At 42.5% G+C, this 24,430-nt stretch overlaps 1 protein-coding gene across 1 annotated transcript in view; it reads right to left on the bottom strand.

Annotated features, from left to right (window-relative positions):
- LOC137502947 (uncharacterized) overlaps positions 1-23,219 on the bottom strand; it is a 260,809-nt gene extending 237,590 nt beyond the window's left edge. Inside the window, exon 1 of the mRNA XM_068230180.1 lies at positions 23,103-23,219. Coding sequence (XP_068086281.1) covers positions 23,103-23,132 — 30 coding nt within the window. The 5' untranslated portion in view covers positions 23,133-23,219. The remainder of the gene's footprint in view (positions 1-23,102) is intronic.
- Positions 23,220-24,430: the final 1,211 nt, after the last annotated feature.

The raw sequence follows: 24,430 nt of genomic DNA, 5'->3' as shown, positions 1-24,430 counted from the left end.
CTGTACTGGTGGGCTGAGCTCACCCCAACGTCTTACAACATCCCTGCTTCCCTTCACTTTTCGTCGACCTCGCTGCATTATTGCGCGAGTTTCTCGAGTGGTCTTCCCTCGCACAGCAGGAGGGCGGGGGTGGTGTAGGGGATGAGGTTCCTTCAGAGACCATGCACCTCACGCCCCCGCTAGGGACTGGGCCAAACGAATAAAAGATTCGGTCGGAGCAGCTTACTCATGCCTCGCTCGTTCTCCCTCCCCTGCACCACTAACACGACGCCTTGAGGTTTTAAAGAGCACACGGGATTTATACACGCGGAAACATAATCTTATAGAAATAAAATTTCATAGCTAGATCCGTATAATGTGTGTTTTCGTTTTGTGCGCACCCAACACCGTTATCTTGTATGGATGATTACCCTCTCATATTGCTGGATATTTACAAAATAATTTTCCCAGTTTATCTCAATAGTCAGATCTAAAGTGGGGTAAGTGGCTCTCTCCTGTGACAAGCGATGAACTTGACCCAAGAGAAAAAAATAAAGAAAATATCCAACAGAGAATTTGCTAAACCGAATCAGCAGCCGCAATTACTTTCAGTTCATGGCTTTCACACATGTAACACCAATGTTAAAATCATGCTCAATAAATGTTGCCCATTATTATTATTATTATTATTATTATTATTATTATTATTATTATTATTATTATTATTATTATTATTATTATTATTATTATCATTATTATTATTATTATTATTATTATTATTATTATTATTACTGAAGCCTCTGTGGCTCAGGCGGCAGAGCGCCGGGCTCTCACCGCTGGGTTCCGTGGTTCAAATCACGGCCACTCCATGTGAGATTTGTGGGCGGGGATAAGAACTGTGCCGGCTGCCGAAGCCTGTCGCACTCCTTTGGGGGCAATGATTAATGGCTGACAGATGAAATGAAATGATACTGGAGAGTGTTGCTGGAATGAAAGATGACAGGGAAAACCGGAGTACCCGGAGAGAAACCTGTCCCGCCTGCGCGGTTCGAACCGTGCTACTGTTAGCTTGCAATCGAAAGATGGTGGATTCGAACCCCACTGCCAGCTGCCCAGAGCAGTCATCTAAAAGAATTCCATTTACATAAGAATAAATGAGTACATAATGAGAAGCCTCCACCTACTGCCATTTCTTTATGGATACAATACTTTTGCATCTGCCTCTTAGCACAGGTCAGAGCAAAATGTAGCTCTCACCGAAGTCCCAGTCTCATCCATTGCTGTGACAATATGGAAGATGCTGGGGGTAAGGGCAGTACTGAGTAATGACATTCAGAGCACGACCAGTGTGTCAAAACACATTTGGAACCTCTCATCGAAGGAGCACCATCAGTAGTCACACCGCTCACCTACAGAGTGGCGCACGTAATGTCATACACTGGAAATTGTTCTTTTTTACAATCTGCTTTACGTCACACCGACACAGACATGTCTTATGGCGACGATGGGATAGGAAAGGGCTAGGAGTGGGAAGGAAGCGGCCGTGGCCCCAGAATTTGCCTGCTGTGAAAATGGGAAAACTTCAGGACTGCCGACAGTGGGATTCGAACCCACTATCTCCCTAATCCAAGGTAATAGCTTGATAGCTACGTGACTCAAATCACGCGGCCACTTGTTCGGAAAGGAAATTGTTTATAGAATATGTACAGTCTTCAGCCCTAAGGCTGGCTGGATCCTCAACAGCTCCGCCATCAGCTGTCATAGATGGCCTAGGCATCACTGAAGAGGCGTACTAGGGAAATGAGGAGTGAGGTAGTTTCCCGTTGCTTTCCTCACCGAGCCAGAAGTTGCTATTACATATCAGCCTGCCAAGCCCACCGAAATGCATGCACCAACCGACCCTATGAGCAACATTTTCACACCATTCATAGCAGGGACTTGTTGCAGAAGGAATGGCATTACTAGCATCGCTCATACCTCAGTCACTTTCATATTGTCAAAGCCAAGTATAAGACAGAGACAGATCAATGAAAGTAAACAAAATTACTCTAGCCCATACCAGAAGACATAGTGCACTGTAAACACTAGGTCCTGCCAGCAAAGGCAATATACAACATATTTAATTAAAAAAGGCATTGCAACACTCACTGAAATGTGTATGATTAATAATAATAATAATAATAATAATAATAATAATAGTAATAATAATACATTAATACATTATCATTATAGACTGTTATGCCTTTCAGCGTTCAGTCTGCAAGCCTCTGAGAATTTACTAAACGTCGCCACAATCCTCGATTTGCAACTAGTGTTGTGACCTCATTTAGTTCTACATCTCTTATCTTTAAATCGTTAGAAACCGAGTCTAACCATCGTCGTCTTGGTCTCCCTCTACTTCTTTTACCCTCCATAACAGAGTCCATTATTCTCCTAGTTAACCTATCCTCCTCCATTCGCCTCACATGACTCCACCACCGAAGCCGGTTTATGCGTACAGCTTCATCCATCGAGTTCATTCCTAAATTAGCCTTTATCTCCTCATTCCGAGTAACCTCCTGCCATTGTTACCACCTGTTTGTACCAGCAATCCTTCTCGCTACTTTCATGTCTGTTACTTCTAACTTATTGAAGATATCCTGAGTCCACCCAGCTTTCGCTCCCGTAAAGCAAAGTTGGTCTGAAAACAGACCGATGTAAAGATAGTTTCGTCTGGGACTTCTTTCTTACAGAATACTGCTGATCGCAACTGCGAGCTCACTGTATTAGCTTTACTACACCTTGATTCAATCTCACTTACTATATTACCATCCTGGGAGAACACACAACCTAAATACTTGAAATTATCGACCTGTTCTAGCTTTGTATCACCAATCCGACATTCGATTCTGTTGAATTTCTTACCTACTGACATCAATTTAGTCTTCGAGAGGCTAATTTTCATACCATACTCATTGCACCTATTTTCAAGTTCCAAGATATTAGACTGCAGGCTTTCGGCACAGTCTGCCATTAAGATCAAGTCGTCAGCATAGGCCAAACTGCTTACTACATTTCCACCTAACTGAATCCCTCCCTGCCATTTTATACCTTTCAACAGATGATCCATGTAAACTACGAACAGCAAAGGTGAAAGATTACAGCCTTGTATAACTCCTGTAAGTACCCTGAACCAAGAACTCATTCTACCATCAATTCTCACTGAAGCCCAATTGTCAACATAAATGCCTTTGATTGATTTTAATAATCTACCTTTAATTCCATAGTCCGCCAGTATGGCGAACATCTTTTCCCTCGGTACCCTGTCATATGCTTTCTCTAAATCTACGAAACATAAACACAACTGCCTATTCCTCTTGTAGCATTTTTCATTTACCTGGCGCATACTGACAATCTGATCCTGACAGCCCTTCTGTGGTCTGAAACTACACTGGTTTTCATCCAACTTCCTCTCAACGACTGATCGCACCCTCCCTTCCAGGATGCCAGTGAATACTTTGCCTGGTATAGCCTACTAATCAATGAGATACCTCGATAGTTGATGCAATTCTTCCTTTTCCCTTGGTTATAGATAGGTGCAATTACTGCTTTTGTCCAATCTGAAGGTACCTTACCAACAATCCACGCTAATTTTACTACTCTATGAAGCCATTTCATCCCTGCCTTCCCACTGTACTTCACCATTTCAGGTCTAATTTCATCTATTCCTGCTGCCTTATGACAATGGAGTTTATTTACTATCCTTTCCACTTCCTCAAGCAAATTTCACCAACATCGTTTTGCTCCCCCCATGAGCTTGGCTGTTTGCAACACCACCATGATGATTTCCTTTTACATTGAGAAGATGTTCAAAATATTCCCTCCACCTCTCCAGTGATTCCCTGGGATCTATTATGAGTTCACCTGAATCACTCAAAACACTGTTCATTTCCATTTCCCCTCCCTTCCTAAGATTCTTTATTACTGTCCAGAAAGGTTTCCCTGCTGTTTCACCTAGCCTTTCCAGGTTATTACCAAAATCTTCCCATGACTTCTTTCTAGATTCAACAACTATTTGTTTCGCTCTGTTTCTTTCATCTACGTACCAATCCCTGTCTGCCTCGGCCCTTGTTTGGAGCCATTTCTGATGAGCCTTCTTTTTACGTTTACAAGCTGCTCTCACTTCAACATTCCACCAAGATGTTCACCTTTTCCCATCTTTACACACAGTTGTTCCTAGGCTTTCCCTTGCTGTTTCTATTACAGCATCCCTGCATGCCACCCATTCACTTTCTGGATCCTGAACCTGCTTACTGTGTACTGTTCGAAACTTCTCACTAATCATATCCATGTACTACTGTCTAATTTCCTCGTCCTGGAGACTTTCTACCCTTATCCGGTTGCAGACAGATTTCACTTTCTCTACCCTAGGCCTAGAGATACTTAGTTCACTACAGATCAGATAGTGGTCTGTATCATCGAAAAATCCGCGAAAAACTCGTACATTCCTAAAAGATTTCCTGAATTCAAAGTCTTTTAAGATATAGTATATTATGAATCTGGTACCCCTAGCCTCCCATGTGTAGCGGTGAATAGCCTTATGCTTCAAGAATGTATTCGAACTGATAAACCCATACTAGCACAGAAGTCCAGCAAACGCTTCCCATTCCCATTAGCTTCCATATCTTTCCCACATTTACCAATCACCCTTTCGTATCCTTCACTTCTATTCCCAACTCTCGCATTGAAATCGCCCATTAGCACTATTCTATCCTTGCTGTTGACCCTGACCACGATGTCACTCAATGCTTCATAAAACTTGACAACTTCATCCTCATCCGCACCCTCACATGGTGAATACACTGAGACAATTCTCGTCCTAATTCCTCCAACTGCCAAATCTACCCACATCATTCGCTCATTTACGTGCCTAACAGAAACTATGTTGCGTGCAATGGTATTCCTGATAAAGAGCCCTACCCCAGACTCTGCCCTTCCCTTTCTAACACCCGTCAAGTACACTTTATAATCTCCTATCTCTTCCTCAATATCTCCCCTTACCCGAATATCACTTACTCCTAGCACATCCAGATGCATCCTCTTTGCTGACTCAGCTAGTTCTACCTTCTTTCTTCCATAAGCCCCATTAATATTGATAGCTCCCCATCGAATTCCATTTCGCTCGCCAAGTTATTTCCAAGGAGTCCCTCGCCTGTCAAATGGGAGTGGGACTCCATTACTCCCATAGGTCCGAGGCTTGCTTAAAGTGTTCTGAGCTCGGTAAATTCATGAAGCAGGATGCTGCCCTACTTGCACATAGTCCAAGTGAGGATCTCTCCTCTAACGGGTTATGGACCACCGGTGAATTGTATAGTCCTAGCCGCCTGAGCACAAGGAGGGCCACGACTCAGAATATGTCCGAGATGCCCACTCCCATTCCATAGCAACTGGTATCCCGACTCTCAGGACCACTTACCAGGCCACTCAGCCGTTGCCCATGGTTCACGAACTAGGACGTGACTACAGTAACTCACAAACATGAATAATAATAATAATAATAATAATAATAATAATAATAATAATAATAATAATAATAATATTTTGTTTTACGTCCCACTAACTACTTTTACGGTCTTCGGAGACGCCGAGGTGCCGGAATTTAGTCCCGCAGGAGTTCTTTTACGTGCCAGTAAATGTACCGACACGAGGCTGTCGTGTTTGAGCACCTTCAAATACCACCGGACTGAGCCAGGATCGAACCTGTCAAGTTGGGGTTAAAAGGCCAGCGCCATAACCGTCTGAGCCACTCAGCCCGGCGTGCATGATTAGTCAGCATGCAGGACATACTGGCTCAAATCGAGAGTTTCATTCATGCAACGGAAAGCCTGACCGAACCACCATCGACTTTTAGGCTGCATTGTGGCGTTCCAGATCCAACCACCTTGCAGGATCGATGATGACCCCATCCTGGTCAGAGAAAATTTGGTCGATATGGAAGACACTCAACAGGCTCCGCTCTGGAGTTGGCTGATCAAAGACTAAGAAGTGGAGGAATTTGTCTGCAACTCCTCAAAGCTGATGGATAAGTCGCAGGAAGATGGCAAAATGTTAGGCCCAGTGTATATTGTTTTGTGTGTGTTATATATGAGTGTATGTGTGTCAGATGGTCACCTGTATTTGTTATAGCAATTGCGGAAGGTGGTCCCGTACTGCACAACACATGGTTCAATGATGAGGCATACGTTTATTTCAATGGTGCTGTGAACAAACAGAATGTCCAGTTTTGGGCAAAAGAACGGCCTGATATTGTGCACGAGGTTGAAAGTCATGGTGTGTGTGTGTGTGTGTGTGCGCTCTGCATTTTCCAGTTATGGAATTTTTGTGCCAATCTTTTCAAGGACACAGTTAACAGTGCGAGTTACATGATCATATTGCAAAACACATTCCTTCCACAACTCTTTGCAAAAAGACTACCAATAGACACATAATGGCTCATGCATGATGGAGCTCGTACGCACACAGCAAATGTTATTCTAGACTTCCTGCATAAACATTTCGGTCCCAGTGTTATGTCCAATCGATATCCCAAACGATTTCAGTGCGGCTCAATCTGACCACCACATAGCCTACAAACATGCAGGTTCGTCTCGAAGCTGTTGTACGCCGAGAAGGTGGGCCCGTTGAAAGCTATACATAATTTCGCTTACTCTTCAAATGACGGAGAAAATTACGCTCATCTACGAGTTTCGTGCTCTCCGTCGAGTGACGGACACCTTCGCAGACCGACAACGAATCTACCGGTTGCCACGGCAACGTCTCGGTCTGCTTGCCAGTACGGAAGTAACACAATGCCACTTTCGTCGTCATTCCTGCAAACTCGTAGTTGTTCGTTAGATAGAAGGCGGGAGAGACGTCAAGCTACCGTTCCGCGGAATATTGTTGGAGGTTACAATCGTCTTCGAGTAGTGCTGAACGCGGGGCCTATATACGTCATACTTAGACATTTCAATAACGCAGATTATTAAAAGAAATACATAACTAGCTAGCTAAATAAATAAATCAACTTTCATAATCTTATCTCCGGTATTCTTGGCCTCGCTGGTTCATCTTAGTCTTGGCCACGGGCTGAAGACAGGAGTGCGGCTCTTTGGCTGAATGGTCAGCGTTGTGGCCTTAGGTTCACAGGGCCCGGGTTCGATTCCTGTCCGGGTCGGGTACTTAAGGCACGTTTGGTTCATTTCTGTAGCTCGGGGCTGGATGTATGTGATCGTTTTTAAACATCATTTCATACACATAACACATCATACTACAAACCACCGCAGACACATGTCATATGGAATACATCCCTCCACAAAAGGCCGGAATCAGAAAGGACATCTGGCTATAAAATATGGCTTAATACACGCTAGTGCCGATCACAAACAGCTGAGAAAATGCCATGAAAGGAGATGAAGAAGGGGGTTAGGGTCGAGGGCCCTTCCTGACGCCTCGTAATTTTGGAAGTGAAAATCCCAACTGAACAGGATTGGGAACTCAGTCATCCAAATGAAAAGCCAGAATCAATCAATCAATCAATCAATCAATCAATCAATCAATCAATCAATCAATCAATCAATCAATCAATCAATCGCATAAAATACAGGTATACATTTAACGTTCTTCAAGAATTGTAGCTTTTAATATAGTCTACCGTAAGTCAGAAGCTGGAATATGGCCTAAACAGGGATTTTTTAGCCTTTGCCTACCACTGATACTACTGATATGCTTAAATGTCGTTCAACTCTGCCGGGACTCGATCCTACAATAAGGAGAGTATCTAACTAACAGAGCTATGCAATTAACCTGACGAAAGTTGCCCTCTATATTATAATCAGTAACAGCACAGTCCGGCTCCGTGGCTAAATGGTTAGCATGCTGACCTTTGGTCACAGGGGTCCCGGGTCAGGGTCGGGAATTTTAACCATCAATGGTTAATTTCTCTGGCACGGGGGCTGGGTGTATGTATTGTCTTCATCATCATTTCACCCTCATCACGACACGCAGGTCGCCTAGGGCGTCAAATAAAAAAAGACCTGCACCTGGCGAGCCGAACATGTCCTCAGACACTCCTGGCACTAAAAGCCATTCGCCATTTCATTTCAGAAAGAGCACAGAGGTAAACTCGGTAGGTAAGAATAAACTGAACCCGATTACAGAAGCATTTACGGTGGGGATGCTGCATCAGACAGACTTATTTGCTGAGGACAGGGTCTGAAATCGTAGACGGTTCTAAGTAGCAGCCTTGGGTGAAAAGAGCACTCTCCCGAACACGTTGGAACAAAGTAAGGTAAAGAGATTTACGTAACGTAGCTGCAGCAATCAATTCCCCTTGTGAGACATAAAAGAGACGCTCGTGTGATCTTAATTGGCAATTGGCATTCGCAGCGCCTGAAGGGCAGAAGTGGACTGACCAACAACCTGTCTGTCCATCCGTCTATCCCCGTGAATGTGCCGCCTTCACGCTTCGTCAAGCAACTTGATTAACTGCATCTCAAGAACGATCTACCGGCCAGCAGTTGTACTGAAATCGAATAAACGTCTGCACCCTGCCAACGACAGCTTGTCTCTATGCTGGACAGGGCGACATGTTAGGCTGTTCTCCAGCGTCCGTGTTTCTGTACAATAGATGATTCATCAACTACAATGAGGATATTTCCAGCATTATTTAGAAATATGTCTGCGGAATAACATATAAGAGTATATATATATATTAAGAACATGTCACCGTACCCTTTATAATACTTCCATACTGCAACCTCTCACTGATCAGACGTTACAAAGAAGGTATTTCACCGACGCAAAGCTGACATAATCGAACCGGTACATATGAAAATTAATTAAATAACGAGGGAACGTAGTAAGTATTCCCCAGTATCTCCTGCTTTTTCCGAATTTCTCACCTTAGTCATTCTTTATAAATGTATAACTATTTATTTATCATGGACGTGTGGAACACGCCTCACTAAGCGGCACGGTTATTTACCTCAGAACTGGATGGCTGTTCAAAATCAAACCCTACGGCTCGGTTGCAGACGAGTTAAGATTTTGCGATGCTCTGTACGAACTTCACGACTCGATAACGTTAGGACCCAAATGCAAGAGGAGATTTAAATATCTCTGATAATAATAATAATAATAATAATAATAATAATAATAATAATAATAATATTATGCCCTAAGCTTCTGTTAGCAGTCATTCTAACTTAATACTATCTCGGCTGCCGGCTGCCTGCGTGTCAATTTTGACCCCGGATCTCTCTTGGGAGAACTATGGTTGAATTTTAATTAAATGTTTCGCGTAAACACCAAACGTGTCACCAGAGATTTTTTTTTTTTTTTTTTTGCTAGTTGCTTTACGTCACACCGACACATATAGGTCTTATGGCGACGATGGGACAGGGAAGGCCTAGGAATTGGAAGGAAGCGGCCGTGGCCTTACATAAGGTACAACCCCAGCATTTGCCTGGTGTGAAAATGGGAACCCACGGAAAACCATCTTCAGGGCTGCCGACAGTAGGGTTGGAACCCACTATCTGCCGGATGCGAGCTCACAGCTGCGCGCTCCTGCCAGAGATCTTTTACATGCCTACATCGCACACTGGATATCAAATGGATATTTTTCCGCCCCTCAAATATCCCTATAAATGAAGACTAATACCCGAAAATTCCATTTAAAAAAATCTCTACTGCTGTGACCAATTAACAAACACACCGGGCGAGTTGGCCGTGCGCGTAGAGGCGCGCGGCTGTGAGCTTGCATCCGGGAGATAGTAGGTTCGAATCCGACTATCGGCAGCCCTGAAAATGGTTTTCCGTGGTTTCCCATTTTCACACCAGGCAAATGCTGGGGCTGTACCTTAATTAAGGCCACGGCCGCTTCCTTCCAACTCCTACGCCTTTCCCATCCCATCGTCGCCATAAGACCTATCTGTGTCGGTGCGACGTAAAGCCCCTAAAAAAAAAAAAAAAATCAAGAAACTAAATATTATTGAAAAACTAAACGCATCTCAAAAAGGTCCTGACTTATAGTTCCCGTTTTCGTAAGAATCATTGGAAATTGAACGCAGTTTGTCGGGTGATAAACTGATAAAACAATTTTTTGCTGGTGGGCAAGAATTTGCTATACTTAAACTGTGAGATACGGAACATACGACGGCTAAGATGAATACAATACGCACGCCAGCAGACAGGACTTACATTCTACTGGACACACCGAATTTAAGTGGTGACAGTTCAAGTTGGAATAACTTCAAAGGTAAGTATCGGTACTTCTTGTACTACTGTAGATAATCATCTATCAACTGTAAACATAATTAAATGCTTATTGCATTATATTATCGTTATAATACTTTCCTCCTTGCTATTTTCTTGCTATCTCCTTTCGTAACATTTGCATTTCCTTCATTATTTTGGGCCGATGACCCCTTAAACAACAAACAGCATTCATTATTTTCAAAAGAAAAGAAAGAGGAGTTGCATTCTACAGAGCAAACATTCATGAATACCGTACTATTGTTAATTACGCCGGCCTTGCGGTCTAGGGGTAGCATGCTTGACTCTCGTCCGAAAGCCCCGAATTCGATTCCCGACCGGGTCAGGAATTTTTATCTGGAACTGAGGGCTGGTTCGAGGTCCACTCAGTCTACGCCAGGGCCTCTCAGGGTGCATGCGCCTGGTGCATGCACTGTGCACGGTGCAAAAACGACTTCGCCTGGTTGACCAGAATGCAGACCCCCACTTCTCGATTTGAAACAATAGCGCTGTATTTCTCTTTCCCCACGCCTGTCTTGCTCGCTCCCCCTGTCTCCCTCTTCCTCACTTGCTCCGTAGCGCTCCAAATCCGAGCCGAGTTGAGCCGAGCTTAGCCGAGTAGCTCAGAGACGAAGCGTTGGTCCGTGCCGAGCCGAGTGGGACCGATGCACTGTGCACAGGAACTCTGCGCCGCAGTTAGCACGCGTGAGATTCTGAGCGTTTGAGAGGCCCGGTCTACGCGATTACAACTGAGGAGCTAACTGACGGTGAGAGGGCGGTTTCGGTCCGTAAAGCCAAGAATAAAGACCGAGACATTTCGTCGCGCTGACCACGCGTCATCAGTCACTTAGTAAGCCAAGGTCAATCAGCTGTTGCGCCATGGAGGAGGGGGGGGGGGTAATTATAGTTCATTTTAGATAATGGCTAAGCAGAAGTCCTGTAGGCTACGTTCGGTACCAATGACAGGGATCCGAAGCGTTACTCGTATAAAGGGTCGGAAACAACGTGAACCAGTATATGAGAGTCAGAGCGTTATCAGGTGCTGAAGTTAGCCAATCAGATCGCTTCGCGGGCAAATTCAGATGGACTTTACGAGGCGGCGTTGCTAAATCTGCACGTGGCTTGGTCGGACTTGATACCCATGCCGAGCAATGAGCATCAAACACTTAACACAGCGTGGGTTTTAGCCAATGTCACCGTAGCGTGCTTGCTATAGGCCCAGCCTATTAGCAGGGAAGTCGTAGTTCAAGTCCCTCCCCTGGAGAAGTATACTTCTTCTACTGGCGCCCTGAAGCCAGTCATAAGCTACGTGCAGATTTAGCAACAACGCCTCGCAAAGCCCATCTGAAGTCACCCGCGAAGCGATCTGATTGGCTAACTTCAGCAGCTGATAAAATGACAGCGGCGCGAGATATCGAACTATATTTTTTTTGCGTTTGCTGATCAGTAAGACCAACGCTCTAACGCTCATGTACTCGGTTCACGTTGCTTCCGACCAACCTGTATAGTGGTGACGGTTTCATTAGTTTCTCCCAAGAACTACTCAGCATACGTAGGACACTGGTCACAGTGAAATGAAATTAAATGGCGTATGGATTTTAGTGCCGGGAGTGTCCGAGGAAATGTTCGGCTCGCCAGGTGCAGGTCTTTTGATTTGACTCCCGTAGGCGACCTGCGCGTCGTGATGAGGATAAAATGATGAAGAAGACAACACATACACCCAGCCCTCGTGCCAGCGAAATTAACCATTGATGGTTAAAATTCCTGACCCTGCCGGGAATCGAATCGTGTGAACAAAGGCCAAAACGCTAACCAGTTAGCCATGGAGCCGGATATTGGGCACAGTGAATGCAGAAGAGATTTTTCCTTCCCGAAGAACCGTATCTTGACATATTCAAGTTAGCCAATGAAGTGAGACGCGAGATCATGCCTAATGTAAAGCAAGCCATTAACAAGAATGAATGTGCTATGACGAGTGACCTCTGTTTGGACTGACAATTATCAACAGATGCATCACCTTACTACCGCATCCAGTATTATTATAGATAATAATAATAATAATAATAATAATAATAATAATAATAATAATAATAATAATAATAATAATAATGTTTTGGTTTTACGTCACACTAACTACTTTTACGCTTTTTGGAGACGCCAAGGTGCCGGAATTTTGTCCCGTAGGAGTTATTTTGATGATGATGATGATGATGATGCTTGTTGTTTAAAGGGGCCTAACATCTAGGTAATCGGCCCCTAATGGTATGAAATGAGACGAAATGTAATGACAATTTAAAAGTTCAAAATCACCCACTGATCAGAATAAAAAACGTGATAATGAAGAATGAATGGATGAATATGAATTTAAAACAATCACTGGATCCGACCCCAAAACATAAACAATAGTATTACTGACCAAGGGACTGCTTCTAAAGCACAATCCTGAATCGAGGATGCTTGTTGTCTAAAGGGGTCCAAAATCCAGGTCAACGGCCCCTCAGAATGGTACTTATCACTAGTAAAGTAGAACCATGGTATTTATCATGTTGTGGTACTAATTAAAAGTAGCGTAGGCTCACGGTGTTTCACACATTATGGTACTACTCACAAGTATTGTACTTCGCATGGGTAACTCAGACCTATGGTGTTTCTCACATAATGGCGCCACTCATAGGCAACGCAAATCCAGGGTGTCACCTAGATGAACTAATCACGGGCGCCGGTATTCCCGTGTCATTCCTCACATAGTGGGTACTAATCACAGGCAACGCAGTCCCACGGTGTCGCTGATATAGTGGTACTAATCGCAGGCAACGCCTAGCTCCGTGGTGTTTCTCACAATGGTACTAATCACGGGTACTGGAAAACCCATACAGACTCACCTTCTGTTGCTACTAATCAAAAACCTATTGTGTACCTAACATAGTGGTACTACTCGCAAGTAGAGGCGACCCATGGAGTTCCCCGTGTGATGGTACTGACCACAAGTAGTTTCATGGTTCTAATACAATCATCCCGTGGTCGCCCCTTTTAGTCGCCTCTTAAGACGGGCAGGGGATACTGTGGATGTATTCCTCATCTGCGTCCACCACCCACAGGGGGTGGAGTTCTTTTACGTGCCAGCAAATCTACTGACACCAGGCTGATGTAGGCCTATTTGAGCACCTTCAAATACCACCGGACTGAGCCAGGATGGAACCTGCCAAGTCGGGGTCAGAATGCCAGCGCCTCAACCGTCTGAACCACTATTACAGATTCTGAGGACAGATGCGAACAACCAAACAACGAGATTCTCACAGCTAAGTTTCGAGACGGCATAAAAGCCGGGAGCATATGTTCACGGAGTTACATGACCAAATAGCAGAGATAGATATTACTCCTATAGAATGAAGTAAAGTCACAACTGTGACGCGAGGGAAACAACGGGAAACTACCTTACTCCTCATTTTTCTTGTTCGCTCTTCAGCGACATCTAGGCTATCTATCACAGCTGATGGCGGAGCTGTTGAGGATCCAACCAGCCTTTGGGTTGAGAACTCAACATACATATTGTTGGGAGATCAGAAGAATGCACATGCCCAGTGAGGCACGGGGCGAAGGGGTTTTCACCAGCAGAGCCGGTGACGCAAAGGTTACCATAGCAACTCCGCTACTACCCAGGCGACTTTATATTACCTTCTACTGGCAGCTCTTCGCTCTTGTCAGTTGTAATTCGGCAAACTGCAAAGTGTGAGTCAATGTTTTCGTGTAGCAGATAAGAGCCGATCTGTCTGGGCAGAACAGGAAGTTCGTGTTTGCAACCCATATTCTTGCATTCTTCTCATCTCTACACAGTACATTCATTTGGCAGATCTATGGCCAAACAAAACTGAAACTCTTCAAAATTAAACAAACATCTGTCATGTGAAGTCTAGTACATAAACACAGCATTAAGGAACACTTTGGATGGAAAGTTCTTTTTGAAGAACTACCTGATGGTTATAACTCCATCCAGTGCATAAAATAATGGGGTATACTGCAAGATTAGAAACATTACATCTGGATAATGGAACTAGATGAAATAGCAGCTGCATGATCTTGGATTAACTCAACACACAAAATTATATTGAGAACCTACCATTAGAGAAAAACTTGCAGGAAATGATAACTTCATATCAGCCTGATGTAAGGGAAAACAACAAGTCATGAAATGTTTCAAAGACGCCATAAATGACCTGCAGGGTGAATTTTTTTGCTATTGGTTTTACGTCGCACTGACACAGATAGGTCTTATGACGACGAAGGGATAGGAAAGGGCTAGGAGTTGGAAAGAAGCGGCCGTGGCCTTAATTAAGGTACAACCCCAGCATTTGCCTGGTGTGAAAATGGGAAACCACGGAAAACCATTTTCAGGTCTGCCGACAGCAGGATGAAAAAGAACCGATCTTGCTCTTTTTAGTGCTGTGGATAAAAGTGGAACAATGAAGATACTGAAATGACGGACATAATCCTTTGTAAAATATTAAGCTGATAATGAACTGCATGATTTCCACTACATAGCTACTTTTCTTCATCTAGGTTTCAAGAAACTTGTAGTGACGAATCAGCCTCTTCAGCAGATGCTAAATAAAATAGTTGTAGCAGAAGAGAAAGATGGTCTCATGCCCGCTCTAAAATTTTCGAAACTGGTGTTCATCCGTTTCTGAACGAAAGCATGAACATGGATGGTCCAGTTGAGCTGCTGTCTTGATGGAAGTCCAATGCCTGTGCTTTCTCAAAAATCTCCGAAGTTGCGAACGAAATCCCCCGCATTCTCGCCAGTAGCACCACAAGCGAAAGGCATTTTAGCAAGGCAGGCCTAGTTGTATCAGAGGAACGCAAGCTGTATCGATCCAGATTATGTTAATGACATCTTGCTGATTCATATACTGTAAAAATGGCATATGAGTCATTAGATGAAAAGTGTTAGATCTTCCACAAAGAAATGAGTTTCCACAGACTATGTTGGATATTAATGGCATATACCTATAGTTTCGTCCTAAGTGTGCAATGTACAGTGTTGTGTTCAGATGTCCGTGTTTCAAGGAGCAATTTTCTTCGTTCTTGTTACATTCTCTGGCTACTGCGTTACAATAATACAATTATTTCTCAAAATTATTTTGTATTTTCAAATGTATGTGCAATTCCCACACTACTTTTCGATATGCCGGGCTGCGCAGCTCAGACGGTTAAGGCGCTGGCCTTCTGACACCAACTTGGTAGGTTCGATCCTGGCTATATTTATTAGCACGTAAAACAACTACTGCGGGACTACATTCCGGCACCTCGGCGTCTCCGAAAACCGTAAACCAATAACATATATTTATTACATTTCGATATCTTCTTATTTCTTCTATTAAACAATCATCAGATGACTTCATTACGTGAATATGATTATTAGACACGAATGTTGCGTTTCTTAGGTGTAGTTAAATATTCACCCTGCTGCAAACTACGAATTCCATGCGGGATAAAGTTGAAATGGAGCAATCATGGTGAAAGTAGAAAGAATTTACTGTGCGGTTAACGCTGTAATGTTTTAGTATATCTCAGAAATGGGAATGCATTGCTTTATAGGCTTTAATTACTGCTGTTTCGAACAGTTTTCAAGAATATCACAATTCAGTACTGCAAAGTTGTCAAAACTTTCGTTTTAGCCGCAAGACGGACAGAATTTTTTAGCCCTAGGTCTAACTATTGAAATATGTTATGATTTGTAAAGCTTAGTATAAGAAAACAGCATGGACATAGTACATTTAAGACAAATTATCCAAGGGCAAGTCTCATTTCCATAGTGTTCACGTATACAATAGCACACCAACCAACGCAGAAAGATGACAGCAGACCTTCTTGGTAATAGCAACAAGATAAATGATATAACAAATAATTCAGCACACTTGAAGAACACTGAGAAACATGCGGCAGTATCCGCTTGAATCTAAACACATTTATGCGATCACCAGTGATAATTCAACAAGGAAGTAGACGTCACTAGTACTCGTGCCACTGAATCAATTTATTGTGAACTGTGGCTAGTTATGTGTTCATCGATGAGTAGTCATCTTCTAATGTTATGTGAATTAGTTTTCATTACAGGTCATTCATCAACCTACTTCACAAGATTCCCCTTCTGCTACGAGTAGCCCGTATCCGAGTCGCCTCGCTTGTGAACTCTTGCACTCGATGCACGAGGATTCCTTTTGCCCCACATCCGAGCAGCGTTGCTGCCTACGAGTAACGAGGGGCATGCTACGGGTTTTGAACGCCTTTACGTACCCGAGTTAGTGCGACATAAAAAAAAATGAACACTAGCCAAAGAAAAATAAATCGTGATATCAAATAACTTCTGCTAGAAGAAATAATTCAATTAGCAAATAATTTGGATATTTGTTGTTTGTAAAATATTGTGATAATGAACGCCGTGGGTGCGAGGAGTCGGCGGAATTGCAGAACTTGGTTAACACGAAGCTGAAGGAAGGGCCCAAGCAAAACAAAACAAACCAAAAACGAATTAACCACGAATTCGAATTTAAAAAAAAAAGCACACACAGTGCTTATCTGCCTAAGATTCTTCCTATAACAATATCATAATACACTTATTTAAGCGAACCAGGATGGTCTCAATGCTGCACTAAAACGCAAAAACAGGTGTCCTGAAGTGCCAAACTATACTGCAAGCACAAGCAGTGAACATTAGTTTTGAGTCGGTAGCAACGTCTAGCCGCTGTCACTAAATCCATCTATAATTAACGACTGACATTCTATCAAGTGGCCCTATATTCCTCCTTCCAAGCCTTCAGTAGCCAGTGGAATGTCTCATTTCATCTGCTGACAGATGTCAATCAATTCCACTTGGAATTCTGGGTTTAGGACTAATGAGTGCATTTCCCGGTTACTGAAACTCAACATTTACTAGAAAGTTATTTGAGGAATAACTTGGTGGTAAAGAACTTGAAAATTTTTTTTTGCTTCGCAACAACAATTCCATTCCCAGTATCACCACGATTCGACTCTACTTTTCTCTTCCACTCAGGTAACATACCACCATCCCTAAACATAATTTTCTAAAAATATGAGAGTTCTAATAGGATACTTTTACTTCAAATAGAAGATATTTTTTTCACTGTGTTGAATAAGGAAGTCAAGGCACAATTACAAATGTTCCAATTATTCACGAAATTGGAAGTTCCACTGTATTACTTTTTGGGGTGGACATCGGTTGATACTCGCCAATTAAGGTACAATGGCTAATTGTTTGGCATCTTTCCTGCAAGACAATTAAAAATTCGAAAGAGACAAAACGTAAACAAATTATAAAGAAGCTGTAACAAGCATTGGCAATCGGATGCTGACAAGCCTATGACAGGTTGACAATGCGCGACACGCCTCCCGTAACTACCAGAGAATGAAGTAACGCTTGGCTGTCAGGACAGTACCCTCGTTTCCCTGGCAGGGCATGGCCTTCCCATTTTAATTAGTATACTACTGAATGGAAACACTACCTTCTATCCCAAAACAAACGAATTTCAAAACAAGAACCACACCGAATTCAAAATTCAGGACTATATTTTCAAGAACGTAATTTGCACCTTTAAGGAGAAACTGACATTGATGATCAATACATAAACACGTCCACACTCGACCTCGGTAAGCGTCTAGACACAAGAGAAGTAACCTACCTACTCAGTTATTCATCTGATGTAAGGGAGTCGGCTTAACTGTTATCCTGGTAACTGGAAATAGTAAACAACTCTAGAGAGATCTTTCTCGGCTTCTAAAGGGAATGAGTTTCAGCCCAATGTCAGATGGCGATTTAGTGTAATTTTTTAAAGATGAAACACCCTCCAAGACTAGGCTAAGTGGCTTATGAGATAGAGTCCCGGGCTTCTGAGCCTAAGTCGGCGGGTTCGATCCGGTTCTCCGTCAGTCTGGTGGAATCTGAAGATGCTCAAATACGTCAGCCTCGTGTCACTAGATTTACGATAATTCTAGCATCACTACTGCTATTTTCCCCACACCCGTGGTGTCGCGGGTGCGGACTGTGTCCCACATGTTGATCTGACCCTGTTTTACAGCCGGATGCCCTTCTTGTCACCAACTCATATAGAGGGATATAATCACCATTGCGAGTTCATGTGGTGTTTGGTAGTGTAGTGTAATGTCTAGATATAAAGAGGAAAGTGTTGAAACAAATATAAACACAAGCATCCGGTCTCCGTGCCAAAAGAATTAATCAGGCGCGATTAAAATCCCCGACCCGGCCGGGAATCGAACCCGGGATCCTCTGAACCGAAGGCCTCAACGTTGCCCATCCAGGCAAGGAGTCGGACGACAATTATTATTTATTTTATTATTATTCGCTAATTAGCCAACTAGGGACCGCGATAAGCTTCACTGTACATTCTAGCGTTTACTCAGTCTTCGATTCATCTAAGTTTTCATGAGCTCGCTGTGTCGAGCACGGGGTTCATCCGACCACTCTGCACCAGTTGTCCACTTCCCATCCCGGAAAGTCCCCAAAGTCACAATGCTTGTTCTGAAAAGGTCTCGTTTGTGCGCGTCACCTGTCGTAGGCCCATTTCTTCAAGGTCTTTCTTGATGTAAACGTTATTACTATTATTATTATATAATACTTTATTTAGGTACATGACCCTGAACGGGGTTGCCATAAGGTGCAGTACTGTGCGATTTTTATGTTTTGGTACAACGCATGGCTAAACGGAATATGTCCGAAGCTCAAAACCAGGCCTTGTGAAGAGAGGAGTGCTTCCCTAGTGCCATTTTCCAGTCAAGTGCTTCAACAGCAATTTTATAATCTTCATTTTGCAATTTGCAGAGGGCCAGCCACTTTATTTTTATTTTTTACGTAACATACTGAAACCGTTGAATACCACGTTATTAGACATGTCGGGAAGTCCAGTAAGATATATGTGCCGTTTTCCGCATCGATTTATGAAATAGTTGGTTGCAAATAGAATTTTATGCCCTGTTCGGGAAACGAACGAAGCTGCGCGAGTTCAGAGGCTCGAGCTCTAATTACGCGTAAGAAGAGAGAGAAGCTCTGAATATAGCGTGACCTTGGTATTACCACCTCTATCGTGCAAAAGAGTTGACGATATGACACTAGGCTTAAGATACAGCCTGTGTCAGAAGGCGTTGCTAATTTACAGGGTTTCAACCTAAGAGCTGTATATTAGCATCACTTCCTTGCCTATTTTCTGGATACCAACACAGATTTCGCGGGCTCAGTAATAATAATAATAATAATAATAATAATAATAATAATAATAATAATAATAATAATAATAATTCGTCACAAGACCAGGAAAACTACATACGAAGGATCAATAAACTCCGCATAATTTGCAGTAGGTATTTAATGATGTAAGAATATGATTTAGTTTAAAATACTAATATAAATGGTCTGTCATTAGACATTATAAATTGTGCTAAGTTGCGCTCATCAGTTGGTAAATAGCACACCTACCAAGACGCATGGCTAGTGCATACCGTGGAGGCCACTGCATAGGCTACTTGGAGCCACCGGCAGTGCCAATGCACTATGAGAGACTTTGTCTCATTACCAAAATTGATGCCTGCCTGGCCATCAGATGATATAGACGTTGATTCCCATAGGGAACCTGAAATATTTGTCCCGAATGAATAAATTTATAATACCAATATACCGTATTTACGCGAATAATACCCGCATATTTAAAAAAAATGAGGCACGAAATTGAAGCGCGGGCTTTATTTGCGTCAATGTTGGCATTTTTGTTTCAAAATCAGCCTTCCTAAAGTTAGGGTGCGGGGATTATTCGCGTAAATACGGTAAATGGTCCGTTATTGGACATTATACATTTTTCAGCTCACTCACTCCTGGTTGCCAGCATTTCACCCCAGTGTGCTAAGTTGGGCTCATCAGTTGGTAAATAGCACACTTACCAAGAAGCATCGCTAGTGCATACCATGGAGGCCACTGCGTAGGCTACTTGGAGCCACCGGCAGTGCCCATGAACTATGAGAGACTTTGTCTCATTACCAAAATTGATGCTGTCTGGCTATCAGATGATATAGATGTTGATTCGCATAGGGAACCTGAAATATTTGTTCCGAATTAGTAAATTTATAATACCAATAAGTGGTATGTTATTGAACATTATACATTTTCCAGCTAACTCACTCCTGGTTGCCAGCGTTTCGCCCCAGTGTGCTAAGTTGGGCTCATCAGTTGGTAAATAGCACAGCTACCAAGACGCATGGCTAGTGCATACCGTGGATAATGAGCATAATGCATTCGGTGTACAACTATTTCATTGCAGTTTCAAAAGGCTGCTTCAAGCACACATCCAACGGCTGTAGAAAAGTGAGTCCTCCAGGAATTATCGCAAGATCGGTTTTTCCTTTCCTCATCATATCTTTTACGGCGTCACTTGTATGTCCTCGGTAACTGTCCAACACAAGCATGTTCCACTTTTGTAACCAAGCTCCCGGGCGATGTTGCCAAACACATTTCATCCAGACCTCAACTAACGCATTGTCCATCCAGCCGGGCTTATGAGTTCTAACAATAATACCGGACGGTGAGTTTCCTTTCGGAAGTGTTTTTCTTTTCAGAACCACATATGGAGGGAGTTTGGTTCCATCCGCTAATACGCACAACATTACCGTGCATCATTACTTTTCGTTACCACCTGTTCTGATGGTTACACGTTTAGAACCCTTCGTATCCACTGTCTTTTCCAACGGCATTTCAAAATAGACAGGTGTCTGGTCAGCATTCCCAATTTGCGACAGCAAATAAGAATTTTGCTTCCTCAAATGAATAATGTGACGCTGAAAGGCCGTTCATTTTTCTTCATACGCCCCAGGGAGACGTCGCGAAATAGACGTACGTCTCCGAATGCACAATCCCTTTCTCCGATAAAAGTTTCAGATCCATCTGCGGCTTTTGAGATCTCTAGTGCTTTCAATTGACACATTTCACTAGAAACACCATATCATAACTCACGTTTTCCTATCACAAATTTGTCGAGTCTTTCTTCAATTTCCGGAAACACTGCACTCGCCCGCGGAATGCTCTGCGTTCGCCGTTACTTTTTAGATGTTTTTCTTCTTCCGCCAATCATGAATACGCAATTCATCAATATCGTACTTTCTGCCAACGACACGATTTCCGTATATTTCAGCTTCGCTTACAACTTTAAGTTCCTCACGCACAATAAATGACCGCAGACGCCGTTTTGAATCCATCGCTTACTATCGAGACAGTACTTTCACGGGACAGATACGGAACTCAAATATGAGCGAGGTAGATTTCCGTAACCAACAGTCTCGACTCTCGCAAAGTATGATATCCCACGAGATCAGCTATTCACGCACCCAGCAACACATGCGAAACACATGACGATTAAGCATCCGCAGCAGTGGCTTTCATATTTACCTCACCTTTACCCATATTCTTTGATTTACCGTATTTCATTACCTTACATTTCGCGTTTACATGCCACTGTAACCGTACTGAGAAAAAAATCGATCTTGTTTTCAAGAACGCAACTAAAACACAATAAGACCTGAATGCCTGTTTACATGTGGTATATTGAGTACGGTAACCGTATTCAAATCTAGACATGATATTGTATAGGCTTTTGGGCGTGTGCCGTGTCAAGAAAATAAGATGAAATTCTTAACGTTTCGCAGAAAACTGTGCTCTGCGTCCTCAGAAGAATTCTTGATTGTCCACGAGAAAGGCTTCTTAAACAATGACACTTTTGAATTTGGAACGTTATAATAGAAGTAGAAATGGAAATGGTACATTCATTCAGCACCAGATGGTCCCCAGGACGTGGCACAACGCTAGCGCTCGAAGCGGAACCTGACCGAACTATCACAATCAGACTAAGCAGTTCACATAACGTGTTTGCATAACATATGACAGGTGTAAGACATAGACATAAGCCTGGAATGAAACATCTGGCAACGAGGAACGTACGAATTTGGAAAAACACCGAGACGAAATAACAATAGTGAAGGGGCAGGGAAGGGAACTACCTACGTAAATTCTTAATGGCTGGCAATCAGGCATTCAAATCTATTTCAATACTCCATGTAAACGCAGTGAATATTTACGAGAATGAACGGCTTGAATACGACCCTCACCCAAGATTTAGAACCAATATTATGGGGTAAGAAAGTGCGGGTGATATTCAGGATTATATGGTATATGAACATAGTCTACAAAATTGTATTTTCATTTTTGAAATAATCGTTTTCTTCTGCTAACTGTTGAAAATTAAATCAGTGACTTGTACTATGAGGACCTGATATAACATGACATCTGTTTTGTTAAAAAAATGTGTTTTACTTAGCATTCAAAATGAAAAGCGGAGAATTGTGCAGGAATATATAAGAACGTACTTGTGTGTTTCAGAATATCATGTTTCAGGAATAAATTATCGATGAGAAATTCTTTTGTTACGGCAACATATTTCAACAATTTTATTTGTTAAAATTTTGTTATAATTGTGTTTTATGAAAGTTAGAAATCGTGACACTATTTTTTGTCATTTTGATGTAGATTAGTCTTTCAGCATTCTATTGGTGTATAATATGGATTTATTAGGATTAATATGTGATTACATGCATGGTTTTATTTTCCTGGTGTATACAGAAGAAAATAACTGCAGCATTTCACATATAAACCTGCATATGACATGGTGTCAGTCTTATGTCAATGAACAGGGACAACAGGGCACCGAGAATCGTTACCATAAATGAGGATCATGGATGACTTCTCCCTAAAATAAACAAGCTACAAATATAGAATTTGAACTTACATTCTTGGTGTCTTTGATGCTGTCCACCATACTGGCCCATCATTCCTGACATAGGACGCATTGGAGCTACAGCACTGTAGATTCCTGCACCTGCTGGTCCTTTTCCTGCATGGTGGCTGTAAGATATAAATACCATAATTAATGCAATCTCAGACTGTCATGTAAATACACAATGTTACTCTCAGCTGAAATATGAAATGAAGTTCATACTGTCGAAGAAAACACAACTGGTTAGGTCAGGATCAACCTGCTAGCATGTGTGACAGTAGACGTAGTAGGTGTCCATCCTTGGACTTCAGATGTTCGTGGGTAACGAAAAGTTGGGACCTTATACCACCTGAACTAGTCTCCAAGAGTTTCAAAAGGACTGGAATTTCGAAAGCAGTAGACAGATCCGACGATGACGCAGTGTGGCAAAGAAGCGAAGAATCGGAAACTGGTATGAGCAGCAGTGAGGACAGTTCATCAGATACCGAAACGAGCGATAGCGACACAGATGATTTGGAGTAAATTGTTTACTGGCAAGTCTGTACGTCACAACAATGCAATAATTTAACTTTAATAATAAAATCAATAGTAGGCTCCGTGGCTCAGATGGCAACGTGTCGGTCTCTCACCGCTGGATACCGTGGTTCAAATCCCGGTCACTCATGTGAGATTTGTGCTGGACAAACAAAGTGGAGGCGGGACAGGTTTTTCTCTGGGTACTCCGGTTTTCCCTGTCATCTTTCATTCCAGCAACACTCCCCATTCTCATTTCATAGCATCTCTCACTCATTAATAAATCACTTTGGGAGTGGTGACCCCATCATACTAATAGCCTATATATGATTCATTTCATTGCATCCCTGACCCAGTCAATGACTGGAAAAAAAGGCTGTAGGTTTTCATTTTTCATTCAATAAAATCAATAACAATTAACTTAATAAGTTTGTTTTCATTTTCAGTTTGAATTTTGATCTGGACTAATTTACTTATTTGGATGTATATAAGCAAGTATTATGTGCATCTTAAACTGGTATTAAAATATTCTCTTCATAAGGTTCATACACTCCTGTTTTTTCCAAATATTTTGTTACAAAAAGTGCAACACATATGTGGTGAAATATGGCACTTCTCCCTGAAATAGCTGAAGAACAGTGCAACTTTATTCCTGGCAAAGGCACCAGGTAGCAAATCTTAAATATACAGTAGATTGTGGTGAATTGAGTGTCAAGACCTATCTATGTTTTATTGATTACACCAAGATATTTGACTCTGTGAAATGGGTACTACTTTGGATCATTTTTCTGGAAATGGGTGTGCTGGGACACTTTGTAAAGCTTGTG

Source organism: Anabrus simplex, chromosome 1 (genome assembly GCF_040414725.1).
Source record: "Anabrus simplex isolate iqAnaSimp1 chromosome 1, ASM4041472v1, whole genome shotgun sequence".
Taxonomy (NCBI): domain Eukaryota; kingdom Metazoa; phylum Arthropoda; class Insecta; order Orthoptera; family Tettigoniidae; genus Anabrus; species Anabrus simplex.
Note: the sequence above shows the minus strand (reverse complement) of the source record. Positions and strands in the feature narration are given on the sequence as shown.